General features: G+C 40.0%; 1 protein-coding gene across 1 annotated transcript; it reads left to right on the top strand.

Moving 5' to 3' along the window:
* Nucleotides 1–150: 150 nt before the first annotated feature.
* LOC104952971 (sarcalumenin-like) lies at nucleotides 151–16,276 on the top strand. The gene is made up of 5 exons (XM_010779886.1): nucleotides 151–264; nucleotides 1,705–1,948; nucleotides 12,936–13,169; nucleotides 13,700–14,049; nucleotides 14,650–16,276. The coding sequence occupies exons 1-5, from the start codon at nucleotides 151–153 to the stop codon at nucleotides 15,148–15,150; spliced, it is 1,443 nt and encodes a 480-aa protein (XP_010778188.1). The 3' UTR covers nucleotides 15,151–16,276.

Raw genomic sequence — 16,276 nt, 5'->3', positions numbered from 1 at the left:
GATCCCCTTTCAAAAAACAAGGATTCTGGCTCCCACAGACCAGTTACATAAGTCCATTTCCTTTAGGAAAGTACCCCTCATATTGACTTGTTACCTGTATAAAAGACACCAGTCCACAGAGTCAATCAATCAGATTCCAACCTCTCCACCATGGGCAAGACTAAAGAGCTGTCTAAAGACCTCAGGGACCAGACTGTAGACCTGCACTTGGCTGGGATTGGCTACAAAACCATCAGCAAGCAGCTTGGGGAGAAGGTCACAACTGTTGGTGCGATTATTCGGAAATGGAAGGGAAAAAAATGGACATCAATCAACAATCAATCACCCTCGGTCTGGGAATCCACACAAGATCTCGCCCCTTGGGGTATTGATGATCATGAGAAAGGTGAGGTATCAGCCAAGAACTACAAGGGAGGAACTTGTTAATGATCTCAAGGCAGCTGGGAGCACAGACCCAAGACAACTATTGGTAACACACTACACCATAATGGATCAAACCCTGCAGCGCCCGCAAGATCCCCTGCTCAAGAAGAACATGAAAGGCCCTTCTGAAATTTGACAATGAACATCTGAATGATTCAGAGAAGGCTTGGTAGAAGGTGATGTGGTCAGATGACACCAAAATGGAGGTGGAAACATTATAATCTTGGGGTGTTTTCTCTGCTAAGGGGACAGGATGACTTCCCTCCATGTACTGTAACATATTGGCCGATAGCCTCCTTCCCTCAGCCAGGACACTGAAAAGGGTCATGGATGGGTCTTCCAGCAGGACAATAAACCTGAACATACGGCACACAACACAGGAGCTGCTAAAGAAGAAGCACATTTAGGTGATGGATGGGCCTAGCCAGTCTCCAGACCTTAATCCCATAGAAAATCTGTGGAGGGAGCTGAAGTTTTGAGATGCCAAGAATCAGCCTCAACACCTGAAGGATTTGGAGTGGACCAAAATCCTTCCTGAGATGTGCACAAACCTGGAGACCAACTACAAGAAGTGTCTGACCTCTGTGCTGTCCAACAAGGGTTTCTCCACCAAGTACTAACACATATTTTGCAAGGGGATCAAATACTTATTTCCCACAGTTTAATACATATCAAATTGTATCTTTTATATAATGTACATTTCTGGATTTCCTTTTTGATATTCTTACTCTCACTGATAAATTAAACCTACCATTACAATTATAGACTGTTCATTTATTTGTAATTGGGCAAACTTACAACATCTGCAAGGGATCAAATACTTATTTCCTCCACTGTATGTCAGTGAGCGCCTGGTCGAACAGAAAAAGCCCATCAAAGGTCCCATTAAAAAAGGAAAAACCTCCCTCTATTCAGCCAGCCTCCAGTCCAAGATAAGTCCAGGTCCCAACAGCAGCTCTCATCTCTGAAGAATGACTTTTCTCTGTTCTCTAGGCTGTACATTGTATCTGAGATACGTGATGGAAGTCTGGATGAGTTTTTTGGGATTAATTATGAGAAATATAATAAACTTGAAAACCAGGCATGTCCATCATCATTGTCACAAATGGGCAAGCTCAGAACTGGTACCAGTCAGACTTGGTTGGTGGGCTGTTTGGAGGACCTGATGTCTTTACAAGAGAATGCATCCCACCAAACAGTTAATGCCTCATCCTTGATGGGGCTACTCTTGTGAACATGCTACGACCTGGTGCTGCTAAGATGTTTTTTTATTATGCGCAGAAAGCGTTCTCACCATACATCCTGTCTCAGCTGGAGCATGTCAGCAGAATTGATGTCGTGTGGGATGAATATTTCCCCGAAAGTCTGAAGGCTGAAACACACAGCAAGAGAGGGAAGGGAGTTCATAGACGCGTTGAGTCATCCAGTGTCATTCCTGGAAACTGGCCAGAGTTTCTGCGCATTGAAGACAAGAAGGCTGAACTGTTCTTCTTCCTGGCAACCAGTGTGACAGCCCTCAACACTGGCAAACAAATAATCAGTACTTGCAACATGCACACATGAGGAGGCTGATACCCGCATCCTACTGCACCTAGGAGATGCTGTGAAGGAAGGGTATAGCAAGGTGACAATATGCACAGTTGACACGGATGTGGTATCACAGCAGCCCAATCGACCCAGGCCTGTCGTGAACTCCTCCTGAATGTGTCAAGGTAGCAATTCATTACACTGCCCTTTGCCACTGTGGTGGACTGTGTTTTCAGAACTAAGTCTGCATTTAGTTGAAAACCTGTAATATTTCATATATATTATGTAACATGTATGACTTCACCATAATAAATATGTTAATGGTTTACTGTGTATTTTGTTCCCTGAATACCAGATACATATAGTTAGCTACATTCTAGCATGTTGTAAATAGTACCAATGCATTCNCCATCCTTGAAAATGTAGGATTAGCCACCAGAATCAAGATCCTAGGTGGTCTAGATCCTAAACTACTGGTAAAATAACAACTGATGGCGGCCATTTTGAAAATGGACGCCATTGGCGCCATTGGACAAATTTGCGATGGCCCTATAGCCAAAAATCTTCCTTAGGGCATGCTCTAACAGTGTGACAAATGTCATGCTTTTATCATCAAAAGCACAATTCTTTCACATATCTGCTGGACTACAACGGGAGGCTTTGGAGGCTTGATACAGTGGAGGTGAGCAGGTGGTTGGTCAGAAGCTAATAGGCTGCAGGTGAAGCTAATTATGCTAATGACGAGCATGCAGCCAGCCAGGCCAAAGGTTAATGGTCAGGTTGGGGAATGAAAATACACAGCGTGATTACAGTAATATATAAGCCATATTTTGACAATTTGATGGGGGGAAAGATCCTATAGTAATGCATATGAGAAACATTTTCTAAATATTATGGTTTGAATCTAACTTTCACTGTTTTTCAATTCTAAGTCATTATTTTTGGAAAGTTTCTCATTATTAGGTTAATAGGATTTCTTTAAGGAAATGTTTGGGCTTTAAGCCTTTTTTCGATAGCAGAAGAGAGACAGGAAAGGAGGAAAGAGAGGCCAATGCAATTAAAATATAATAACAACTCAATATTACACATGTTATTTGATGACATTATGCTATTTACTTAAATAAAAAATGGGGAGATTTGGTAAAATGATGTATCTAAAGTTGGCTTAGTTTTAATTGGCTCCGCCTTCATCAGATGCAATATGAAATGCTTATACATTGACGTTTTAGTATATTATAATAATATAATGTAATAAACATGGTTCTGAAACTAGCCACTATGCAGACTGACTTGTATCCAGTAGCTGACATGTTGTTGCTAATAAAGTTTTACTTAAGCAAACTTTGCTTGCTTGCAGGGGGGTATTTACACAGTTATACTTTTAACATATTTTATTACGCCTGCTTCTTAAACCTCTGGTTAAATCCAACAGTTCTGAGGATTCCTTTCACTGCCTCGGACTGTACAGTAACGCTTGTAGGCAGAAAAGAAAAGCAGAACGCGTGAGATTGGATTTATGATTTATTGCTTGACAAATGTAAAATAATGAAAATACCTTGAAGGGTGGTACCTGCTGCTGGATAATATATTAAAGTACCATCTTCAAGTGCTTATTTTGGCCATCCAGCAGAGTTCAAAAGCACCAACAGGAGTGAAGTCATCACTTTTTAACTAGTTTTTCTACGTATACATCGACATGTTTTTCACCTGCTTGCAGTTTTCGGGCCAAGCTAAGCTAGGAATTTAGTACGAGTAGCTTCATATTTAATGTAGAAATATCAGAGTTGCATCAATAATCTCATCTAACTTCTAAGAACAGTAAACAAGTTCATTTAAAAAAACTGAAAATATATGGTCAGTTAATAGAATTATTAATGGATCAATTGATGAACCTTGCTCTTGTGCTCCTCGAACAGTTGTATGTTGAGTTTGCTAGTCATTACACAAGACAGTTACAGCACCCTTATGATGCTGAAGCAGAGGCTCTCAGCCCACCACAGAGGGGGTGGGAGATGTAGCTTAAGATGGAGTTCAGTCGAGTCCTCATGCTTCCCTCCGCTGCTGCCTCCAGGCTGTCCAGAGTTTTTTTACACCAGTTTGTTTATCCTTCCTGCCTCCCCCGCTGTGGCGCTGCCTCCCAAGCACACCACTGTAAACAACAGAGGCTACTGGTGCACCCGGCAAACAGAGGATTTGAAATGTCAAGCGAATTATATAAAGACATTTTGAAATGTTGTTTTTACAGTTATTATCAGTCAACATGTCCATAAATCAGTCAAGCGAAACAGGGTTTTGCAGAGACAAAATCTGATTATGGTGGAAGAACATATATGCACAAGTTATATTGACTGCTTTAAATACTGCGGAGCCTTGCAAGATATTCAGTTTACTATGCCTTCTGTTCCACAGGTAAATTGCTCTCAACCCACTGTGCATAACAAACAACCTGCAGCCCTCTGACCTTTAAAAAGCAAACTTTTACTCCGTCTATTGTGCAATGAGTCTGCACTTTTTTAAAATGTATGTACATAATACACCATGAGTTTGATAAGTGCATGAAATTCAGATATGCTCTTTCACCGCTTTTTGTTAATGATGAAGTATTGACCATCTGTACGAGAGGCTTTTGAAGTATAAAATTGGTGCATAATGAGAATTTAGTTCAGAGGCGGTTTCAGCTCCACCTCACTCTTGCATGATTACATGTTAAATATTGATTATGCAAATGATTTTAAATTACATTAGGAGCTTAAATCATCTGAGCAGAAATCAAGCTTAACTTGTAATTGTCCTTTTCCAGTCTTTGACACAAAGTTAAACCGCTGTGTATATTGTGCAGTACATGATTCAAAGCATACGCGGTCATTAAACACAAGTTTAACTACACTTTCATTTAGACATTTCTGATGGGTTATCATCTTAATAACATTGTTTAAACAGCAAAGTTATAGGTGGGAATATATCTAAAGTGTGTCATACTTATTTCAATTAACAAACAGTCGGTTGGGTTAAATGTATTTTCTGTGAAGTCATTCATAATTGTACTCATTAGCTTGTACATCTATTTGTCCCCAGCCCATACTTTCCCCGACAAAGGGCCAACTAAGATAATAAGCCATGTAATTAAACCTGGCTGCAATGGTTTTTGGTATCAAGGAGAGAAACAGAAATAGATGCAGAACTAATTCCAGCTTTGTGTTGTGCCGAAAGAGCCTCAGATTAATATGTGCTTAAAAGCCAGGCCTCAGTAACATCCCTTTATGTGGGCCTAACTCTCTTTCTGTGCACTGACGGACATGAAAGAGCTCTCTGATGTTCTGACCTGTGAATTTACCGTTTGTTCATCCTGAAATAATGTATGTGCTCGTGCACAGCTGTTTTTTTTGTGAATTCGACCATATAAAGTTAACGCACTGTACCTCCATTGTCTACCTCTTCTGTGTTTGATCAATGTTTCAATAGCTGTAGCCCTTTGCTATGAAGCGCTGTGTGGAAAACTGTTTGTGAGTAATATAAAAGTGATTTACAGCAACCACACATAATTTAATTATGCCTTTAATGCCTGCCATAATTTACTTGGAATGTCAAGTTATTTTTACAACAAAGTAACAAGCCTCTGTTGTAAATCAAATATGTGATGTGTTGCTTTCTATTGCAAAGATACAAGATATTTAATGTACAATATATTAGACAAGAAATATCCTCACACTTGCAGCCAGGAAATACTTGCAGTCTTTGCATGACATACAATTTAAAAAATACAATTGTTATCATACATGAATAATGGATCAATCACAGTATTTACACAGAGAAACACACACAAACCAGAGCTTTGACAGGTTTCCCCGCTGTTACCCAAATGACTTGTGTACCAAATATTGACCATCATAAGTGACCCCGTCCCTTTCCTCCTTTATGCCACATGCCATAACAGCAAGACAGTTTTGAGGTGAGCCGACCTATCAGGGGTCGGACATGAGCTGAGGGGGAAGTGTCTGTGGCCCTTCAAACCCTGTTAGGCATAATAGCCAATTAGTGGTTCAGAAGGGAGGTGAATGTCAGCACATTGTTTTGATGAGTGTCACAGCAGCTGGATAACACACTACCTCAGCCTGGGGGAGGATCGCTGGGTTTCATATTTGATGGCATCTTATTACTGTAAGAATGCTGCCACCCAGGAGAGAACTTGACCAATAGTGATTATTAATGACTTGGTTTTGAAATGTGAATGCAAACAAGGATCATAAAACAGGTGTCAAGCTATAGATAGGGCTGTTGACTAACAGGTATCTGACTGTAACAGATTGCAAGGGAGGGAGAACCATTCATTATTGTAACAACCAATTTTGGAAGTTGTAATGGAATCTAACAAGATGAAGTAAATAACTGGCTGTGTATGTAATATCATTTTAACATTCCTCATAGCCTACTAATGTACAACATTTTACCAATCTGCAGGCTACTACATTTGTACTACTTTCTTTACTTTACAAACAGTATTTAATTGAACTAGGTTTCTGCAAACCAGGTTAGCTGTCTTAGGCTAATGTGATGCTAATATGCTTAATCGTAACTAATCATTGTCACGCTATCTTTCTTTGAAATGTTCTTCCATAAACTATACTGGTTAGGATGCGTGTGGCGCAGTGGGTTGTGCGTTGGTGTTCGGATCAGGTTCAAACTCCACTGCAGTCAGCATGCCGTTGTGTCCCTGGGCAAGACACTTCACCCCAAATTGCTCCTGTGGGGATTGCCCACAGTATTGAGTATGTAAGTCGCTTTGAATAAAAGCGTCTAACAAGTGTAATGTAATGTGGTTACGGTGCTTCTTCTTCGTATGGGGACTTAAAAGGAAGAGTTCAACATTTAAAAAAATATATGCTTTGCCTACTTGCATTCTTTTCGATGCACATGAGAATATTAATACCGATATCATGTTATGTTTACACAGTGAATATGAAGCTTTATCTTAGCTTAGCATGAAGACTGGAATACGGCAAAGCAGCAAGCTTGGTTTAGGCAAATGTAACAAATCCTCCCTTCTAGCACCTGAAGCTCACTAATCTGATTTGGAAAACACGAAAACAACACATAAATAAAGACACGGAAAGGGACTTGATCAATGACCTGTGAGTTAAGTATGTCAGTATTTTCTTGAACATGAATACATAATAGTAGGCTATAGGCTATAGTAATATTAATGTAGATAAGTGAGCCCAACTCGCAAAATAGCAGGATACAACTACAACCAAAATTGTATGTCAGTCATTTCTCTGAAAATGTTTGAACCAGGTATTTACTGAAAATCCTAAGTAGTTTAGTTTCTAGTGCTCAATACACACCTCTACTGAATAAAGCAGTTCAGGACTCATTAACTTCATAATAATATTATGACTCTCTTCTCAGATTGGTTGACAGGATTGTTTCCTCCCGAATGGCCCCTCAGACTATGAGAGCACCATAATTACCTATATGTATCTGATATAAAACAGGTCTTGAAACGTAGACTATAATTATCAAAATTGGTCCTGTGTGTCATCAGACCAAGGTGAAACTCTTGGTTAATTTATCAGATACAAATACAAATATCACATCCAATTTCAAAAGAAAATCTGGCAAAATATGCTTTCTATATTTTTACTGTAAATGATGTGGTTGGTATAAATGTCAGTGTGGATTGAGTGAAGTTTATCATAATAAATTAAACCATGCTCACACTGCAGAAACATTCTAGCAGAATATTAATGTAACTTTAATTAATCCCATGGAGAAAAATAATATTATGACATTAACAGTTTTACATCTGACATTTTATACAATGATCCCTAGGCTACCATTACAATATTCATATATTCGAATAAATGCTGAAACATATAGAACCTTATCATAACTTGGTGGACTGTACCAGTGGTACAATTATGGCCTAATACTTTATAATGGAGCCCTTAAAGGTTTATTTTATTTTTTATTTTTGTTATATTTCCACTCAGTACTTTGGCACCCTTAAATCCATGCTGACACACTCAGCCAATTCAAATGAAGGGCTTCCCTCCGCATGCCAACTAGCATATTGTACGTCCATTTTGTAATTGAATCCATGGTAGTTCCCATAAAAGAACATTTTGAATTCAAAGCATCTCAAAGCATGGCTCTGAGCTATATTTTCATCTTGGATAGCGATCAAATGGGATCCTTCAGGGTCGATGAAAAGGAGCAGAACACATCATAAAACACACAAGGGAACGACTCTCTTATTCACTTTCATGCTTCCAACACATTTTCTATTTGCCTACATGTAGGCCTATATCTCCAGAATTATATTTTTGACTGAATGTAAAGCTTTTGTACACATATTTTAGGGAATGTAACTGAACATAGTTGTTTATAACTGCAAATTGTTATGTGATATGACAGTTACTCCACTTAATCTCCTGTACTCCTGATAAGGCAACATTAAGTTTACAGAAGGTAAGATGACAAGATTGTGTCTTTACTATGAATAAGAAGCTATTGCTAGCAGCCAGTTAGCTTGGCATAACCTGGCTAGAAATACGTAATAGACCCAGAAAAAAACACAACTTGTTTTTAAAGTTTGTTTTTGGTATGGATTAAACTAACAAGCTAAATCATGTTAAGGTGCTGACAAGACATGTTGTTATTAACAGAGACAGCTAGCTTGTTTCTCCTATTTACAAACATTGTGGTATTGTTAAGCTAACCGGCTGCTAGCTGTCAAAAGATTAGGCTTAAAAATGACAATGATTTCTTTGTTAAGCTCACTAGCTGCTCCTGAGATCAGTCGTTGCACTAGGTTTAGCTAACCGGCTAAAAGCTTTGAGTTGTCGCTGTATAGTGGTTATTTTATAGGACTGTTTCTTGACAGGGCTGTGCTAGCTGATATCCTGTTTCTAAGCTATGCTAACACAAGCTACAGAACTCTTGCTTCTAATTAACCAAACAGATATTAAAGTCATGAATCTAACAAACTAACTATTAGCAATAAAGTGAAGTGTATGATTTGTATTATTCTCCTAACTGCTTAGATTCTGGTACAGTAAAGACGTTGTTCTCAACCAGGGTTCCTTGAGGTATTTCCCGATGGTACACTAGGAAATGGGACATTTTCACAATTCAATATAGAAATGTGCCCATTTTTAGTAATAAGAGTGACTGACCATAGGTTTTACTCCCACCTTGCTTATTGAAAACTAAAGATGTATGGTCTCAATTATATCTGGGATAAAATAACAATAATAACAGACCAATGTAAGGTCTCTGAAGCTAATGAAACGTGCGGTCAACTAACTAATGTTTATACGATTTGAGGGTCCATGAGAGAATAAAAGGTGAGAACCACTGGTGTATAATATGTTAACGTTGAAGGCTTGGCTCTGATCTTTAATCCCATACCTTTTCGTCGGCTCTCAAGCGGATGCTGAGAGGATGTTTTCCCGCTCTGGGATTTCTTCTGCGAGTACCAGGAATGACAAGTGAGTCATTACAGCATGAAACGACAGGTTCGAGAAAGTCACTTCTCAATGGCAACGGGGAGCAGGAAGGCACGGATTTATTTATGGGACAGGATTGTGAGAGAAACAGAAAGCACTAGGAGGGCCTCTGCTGAAAGATGGATAGATGGATACGGATAGTCAACACAAGTATAAACACTGACATTAACATACATTATAGAAGCAGAAAAAGAGAGATGGGAAGTCGTGGAAAGACTAAGAGTCCTGAGACGGATGTAGCTGCGTGGCTGGTTTTGTTTCCAGTTTATTCTTATCTCCTCACATTTGCAGGTGCCATGTCAGAGGCAAAGCTCACTATCTGCTAATCTACCACAGCTGGGAGTCAAGAGCCGGAGCGGAAGACTTTTGAAAAGCTTATCTAAAAAATACTGTAGGTGTTGTGCTGATTTGTTGAATTGATTTGTTTTAAAGTGTCATTAGACATGTGTTAAAGCTCTAAATGTTGGCATTTGGAAATGTGTTATTGTAAATTATAGTTTGAAAAGCTAAAAGCATCGAGAGAGAAATGAATCTCTTTTGTGTGAAAATATGGGCTTTTATCCAATTGAGGAAAATGATTCTTGGTTTTAGCTTACATTGACATCAGACATATTTTAAAACATAGCTGTGGAGTAATAGAGAATGTTTCCAATTGGATATAAATTGTAATAATAATCCTGGTAAGGCACCTGCAGTTACAATAGACTTTATGATGGATTACATTTCAGGCGCTGTAAAAGGTGTTTGGGAGTAAAACCGCATCAGTTTTTCAATCACAACAACATCTAATTTAAACTGCTCTCCACATCCTGACACTGAGCAAAATAGACAGACACTTCCATCCCGTTATAGATAATTTCCTGTCGTGATAACAACATATATCATGATGAAGCATGTTTCCAGTTAATTTTATGTATGAAACTTAATACATAATTCAGTACCATTTTTTACTAGGAAGTCCCTTTAAGATGTCACATCTCTTCTACAACAGAGACCTGGCAACGTAGCAGTAATACAAACACAGTAAAATACATTACATATATTACATTGCATTTCACTTAGCTGATGCTTTTGTCCAAAGTGACATGAATATACAGTAAATAACAAACTAAGAAAAAGGAAGAATCTTGCAGGTGCGTTAGCTTTCAATTAGCCACATCATTGTAAGCGCTACGTACAACATTCAACATAAAGAACATTATATAAACAAAAGACTAGCAAACATCTTTGTTTAAAGAGTGCACAGTAAAAGGGAAAATAGAGAAGAGTCCCAGTTACATTATGATAAAGACTTGTTTTGGTCGTTTTGACGATAGTATTGTCATATCGGCAAACCATATAGCCACCGTCTCCTAACCTTCCCTTGATTTGACCACTGCAAACTGCGCATGCAAGCATCTTTGCAGAGGAGCGCAGAGCCTTTAATATTCTTTCTCTCTTTCGATTCTTTGCCCTCTGACAGCTTTTAACTGACTTGTCTTGCCGGGCCCGTGCTGGCCTGTTGAATCCAGACACAGGCCGGTGCACGCTATGACATATCCACTCCCCTCAGAGCTGCTGCCTTCATCCAATTCACCATGAAAGGGAATCCTGACAGGCCCATAATATGACCCCCGGCTGCCTCCATCGAGCACGGTCGACAACTCAGCGGCCGGGCTTCACACACACAACCAGCTGGCTATCTTCAGAGGCCCACTGGCCGCCTGCTGCCCCTCGATAAGACCCATCGCCCAGGGTGAGAGTGGACAGTTCCATCTGGCTGTATTTTTAGTGAAGAGTGCCCTCTGGTGTTTCTGAGGGCGCAGCACAATAAACGCAGCCAAGAGAGTGGTAAACAGTGTAATCAGGGGGTGGCTTTACTGTCGGACACAGATTACAGCAGTGTTTCCTCTGATTTCATGCAGCGCCAGTGCTTTGGGTGATGTTGTTGTTCTTTTGGTTCCACATCCATCCACCTGTCAGTCACACTTATCTTTCTAATGCAGGCGACTGCAGCCAGGATATTTTTTCTTCAGATATTTTATCTCAATGAAAACATGATTTGTCAGCTCTAAGCCTGCACCTCCATTTGTTTTGAGGGGAAATTAGAATATATTATTTAAAGCTATTTAAAGTCACTTTTCGTACAGTGTTGACGCCTCGTTGAATAATGAGAAATCAACGCTGTGCAGCCTCATTATAATCAAGTCCCAACTTTCTGACTAATGGGAAGAAACTTGAAAGTAATTGGTCCCTTGGTGTATGACTAACACTGATTTCAATTTTAACTTTTCTTTTTAAATTCCAGAGATCACATAACATTACCCTTTCTAGGAAAGGATACAATAAAGTTAAATATGTTCATTTACTTTCCCGAACACAAAAGATAACGACACAAAAATGTGAGCATTGGTAAAAAAAAACTCACCAAATCCAACAGTTTACAAATTATAAAGTCCCACACGCTACATGCTGCTGCCTTTTCCCCAACCCTTATGTTGTGTCCGGGTCTCCCGTGACCCGTTTCAAGTTTAAATTATATAATAACTACGCTCTAGTATTTTTTATCGGAACAAGGCTTCATGATATCCTCCACAACAGCTATGTAAACACTACAAAACTGAGTCTGAAGGTCTTTAAAAAAAAAGTGTATAATTCGGTGTTCGGGTCTGGGGAGACCCAGCAGAATTGTTTTGGGTGTCTCGAGGTCAAATTTGGCCCAATCAAGATTCATCTTTGACTTTAGACACCCCTCCCCCACTCCCTTCATCCACTGTAACAATAATTTTTCGCAACATGCACCTGGTCTCCCATCCCTCTGGCCCCCCTCCCCCCACGGGAACTCGACCTTTCACAAAGAATACACTTGAACTTGAACACACACATGCACGTGTGCAATATCTGGTGTAATGTGTTTTGGGGCCATAGAATATTGTACAGGATTGTACGGTTATGAATGCATAATAAGTTAATTATGATGTGGTATGATTTTTTTGTTGTGTTTTGGACTGAAATAAATTATGGGTCAAAATTGACCCGCGAACACCATGAACGGTAACAGCTTTCGAACACAACACAAGGGTTAAATTGAAAAAAAAATTGTATGACAAAGAATGTGTTGCACAATGTCACTTTGAGGCATATTGAACTGCTTATGAAGGGGTGAAATATGCAGGAAACAACATCCTTTTTAAACTAGAGGTAATACAAAATTGTTGTTTATATATATTACTATCCATCTGTTCCTCCAACAGATAGCTAATAATAAGCTCAATGAATGTATTTATAGTAATGAAATACAAGCTAAATATCTGTAGTTAGTGCTGAGGTGTAATTCAGTCCATCAATGATTTATTAGCGCATTTAAACGACAACACATGCTATTTTTTGTGGAAAAATGTCTAGATATTTACAAATGTAACCATCAAACCACTAAGAAAAAAACGAACTTTTCAGTACAAATTTTATTAAATCCTCCCCCCCTTCTTCCTCCACCAGGCGCTGAGCCCACCACCTCAGAGTACACAGTCATAATGCACGGGGAGAAGTTCCGCTCCGTAGAGGGCCTCGTCATGGCAGCAGACAGCTCTCGGTCCTTCTCACCTCTGGAGAAGTTCGGCCAAGGCTTCCTGGAGCGACTGGTCGGCATCGAGATGCCCCACAAGCTGCTGGAGAGGGTCACCTTCGTCGACACGCCCGGCGTCATTGAAAACCGCAAGCAGCAGGAGAGAGGTGACCATTAATGGAAATGTTTTTTACACCAAAGTTGCAGATAACCAAAGGACCTGTAGACTGAGTGCCAATATCTGCAACATCAACCATTCAACAGTGATTACATGACACACAGGATCAAATCAACCCACACACAGCCTGCAATCACATGTAAACACTTTATAGTTGTTGTGAGTCTCCTGGTGGTTTCTTGTTGTTTTCGTCTCTTTGTAGTCTTTTTGTATCCCTTTATATTTGTTTTATGTTCCTTTGAGGTAATTTTGGGTCTCTTTCTAGTTGGTACGTGTCTCTTTTAGGGTCATTTTGTACGTTTAGGGCACAGGGGCCCTTAAACTTTGGGTCCCCGGGCACTTCATGTGCTATTTTCTCAACCACAAATTCAGAAACCCATTGAGAAGTTGCTACCTGTTATATTACAAAATAATACACAACGCAAAGCAAATAGCATAGGGTCAGTCTTGCTGCCATTCAAAGAGCCAAAACATTAATGTGTGCATTGTGTCTCCTCTCTCCTCTATCCTATTCCTCAGGTTACCCCTACAATGATGTGTGCCAGTGGTTCATCGATAGAGCGGATCTGATCTTCCAGGTGTTCGACCCCACCAAATTGGACGTGGGCGCGGAACTGGAGATGCTCTTCAAGCAGATGAAGGGCCGCGAGTCCCAGATTCGCCTCATCCTCAACAAGGCCGACAGTCTCTCCACCCAGAACCTGATGAGGGTGTACGGGGCTCTGTTCTGGAGCATGGCGCCGCTGATGAAAGTCACGGAGCCTCCTCGGGTGTACGTCAGCTCCTTCTGGCCTCAGGACTACGCTGCAGACACCAGCCGGGAGCTCTTCATGAAGGAGGAGACCTCTCTGCTGGAGGACCTCAACCAGGTCTGACTGCATGACATGTTTTGTTTACAAAATTATGCAAAACACAGCATGGTTTTTTGTAAATGTTTTTTTAATATATACTGTATATATATTTTGTTCTAGTAATTTTATATAAAAAAATAACAAATATGTTGGCTTACTTATAATGTAACCATACTGTATGTCATACCACATTTCTTCCACTACCATTGCATAAATGAAAAAATGCTAAAAACAAATGTTTATTATTAAATCGGGGGTTGATTACAATAAGCAAATATTCAATCGGCACGTATATTAATCTACAAGAATTTGTATTTATTATTACTGATGCTAAAATTATCGCTTCTCAGATTCGTGGGATTATAATAAATGGGCCTCAGATATTTAAAAACCTGTTTGAATCCTTTATCCTGTCTTTGAGTGTGATTTTTTATTTTAAAAGTAAACATACAGAAAGAATTTCCAAAGCAACATCCTAATAGTTGGTCTTTATATAATCTTCTGAATGCTAATCAAAAGCAAGCCAAATCATGGCTTACAAAACACTTCCAATAAGCATCTTGTCTGTTATTCATCATCTCTCTCTGTCTCTTCTGATTCCTCTCTCCTCCCTTACAGGTGATTGAGAATCAGATGGAGAACAAGATCGCTTTCATCCGTCAGCACGGCATCCGTGTGCGTATCCACGCCCTGCTGGTGGACCGCTACCTGCAGACCTTCAACGACAAGCTGGGATGGTTCAGTGACCCCTACGAGGTTTTCCAAGACATTGTCAGCGACCCCGACAAGTACTACATCTTCAAAACCATTCTGGCCAAAACCAACGTCAGCAAGTTTGACCTGCCCAACAAGGAGGCCTACCAGGACTTCTTCGGTGTGAACCCGGTGTCCGGCTTCAAGCAGCTCTCCTCCCACTGCAGCTGGAGCGGAGGCTGTCTGCTGGAGAAGCTGGAGAGGGCCATCTCACACGAGCTCCCCGCTCTGCTCAGCAGCGTCAGCAAGGCCGCAGACAAGCCTGCCCCAGTGAAGGCTGCACCCGCACCTCCACCCCCCCTCCCCGGCACCTGTGAGGGTCCCGGGTGTGAGGGGAAACCCAAGAACCGCTGGAGGAAGCAGTGAGATGTAGGAGAGGGGTGCAGGAGGAGGAACAGAGGAGGCAGGAACCAGAGGGTTTTCTGAAGTAATCCTCACTGCTGTGATTTTCAGAACTGGGTATAGGGAGACCATGTGGGGAGAGAGAAAGAGAAAAAATGTGGGTCAGAATACTTCTTTCTGCCTGTTTTTACCTGGATGGAGTACCAAATAGATTTTGACAGTTCAAATTCATTGTATATGACCGAAAGTTATACCCCGAGTGATTTTCACTTATCAACCATCTAGTGCACATTGTCCTGTAAGACACCCTTCTGGTATTAAGATCAAATTAAGGTCAAAGCTAAAAGTAAAAAGTGACATATTGTGGGAGTTTGGATGGAAATAAAAGTAATAAAAGAGGCCTCAAGTCAACTTTCCATCTGAAGCTATTGCTGTCTGCAAAATGTGAGGAATGTCTGCAGGAGAAACAAACTTCCCAATCATTACACCAGGAAAATCCCAGACCTCTATTTCCTTTGTTACCTTCCATGTTAATGAAATCTAAGAATGAATGTTTTTCTCACTGTTTTTAAGTTTGTACATTATTTATTCAAGTGTTCTCCTTCTAAAACAGATGCCGGTAGCGGTTGTCATTCACCAGTCATACAGTTGATGCTGCAACTCTTTTGTCTGCTGTGTTGTTTGCGAGGGCGGAAGATTGAGTTTCAACTGCTGTGTTTTTACAGTTAAACCAGGGTAGGTTATTACCGCTTCAGGAAGCTTTTTTTTTTTTATAGGTGGGAGAATACAATAGAAAGAAGCTTGCTCTCGCAGTCGTTTATTGAGCTGAACCATGTTTAGTCCCCACATTACTGCATACTGTACTGTTTCCTTTATTGTACTATTCTACGTTAATAGTAACATCTTTTATTTCAGCATTTCTCATTCATGAGACTGAATTGACTGAATACAACCATGGTGTCATTTAAGCGTAGCTTTTATTTTATTTGAGTTTGCATTTAATGCCTCTACCCTCTGAACTGTTGCTAGTTTGACCTGAACGTGGCGGCATACCACACGGGCATTTCCTTTGAATATTGTAATCATTTTCTTTTTCTTTTAGGTCTGTTTGTAAAATTCCTTCTTTTGAGTAAACAACAACAAAAATGAA

The sequence above is a fragment of the Notothenia coriiceps genome, unplaced genomic scaffold (genome assembly GCF_000735185.1).
Source record: "Notothenia coriiceps isolate Sejong01 unplaced genomic scaffold, NC01 NC01_scaffold00020919, whole genome shotgun sequence".
NCBI lineage: Eukaryota > Metazoa > Chordata > Actinopteri > Perciformes > Nototheniidae > Notothenia > Notothenia coriiceps.
Note: the sequence above shows the minus strand (reverse complement) of the source record. Positions and strands in the feature narration are given on the sequence as shown.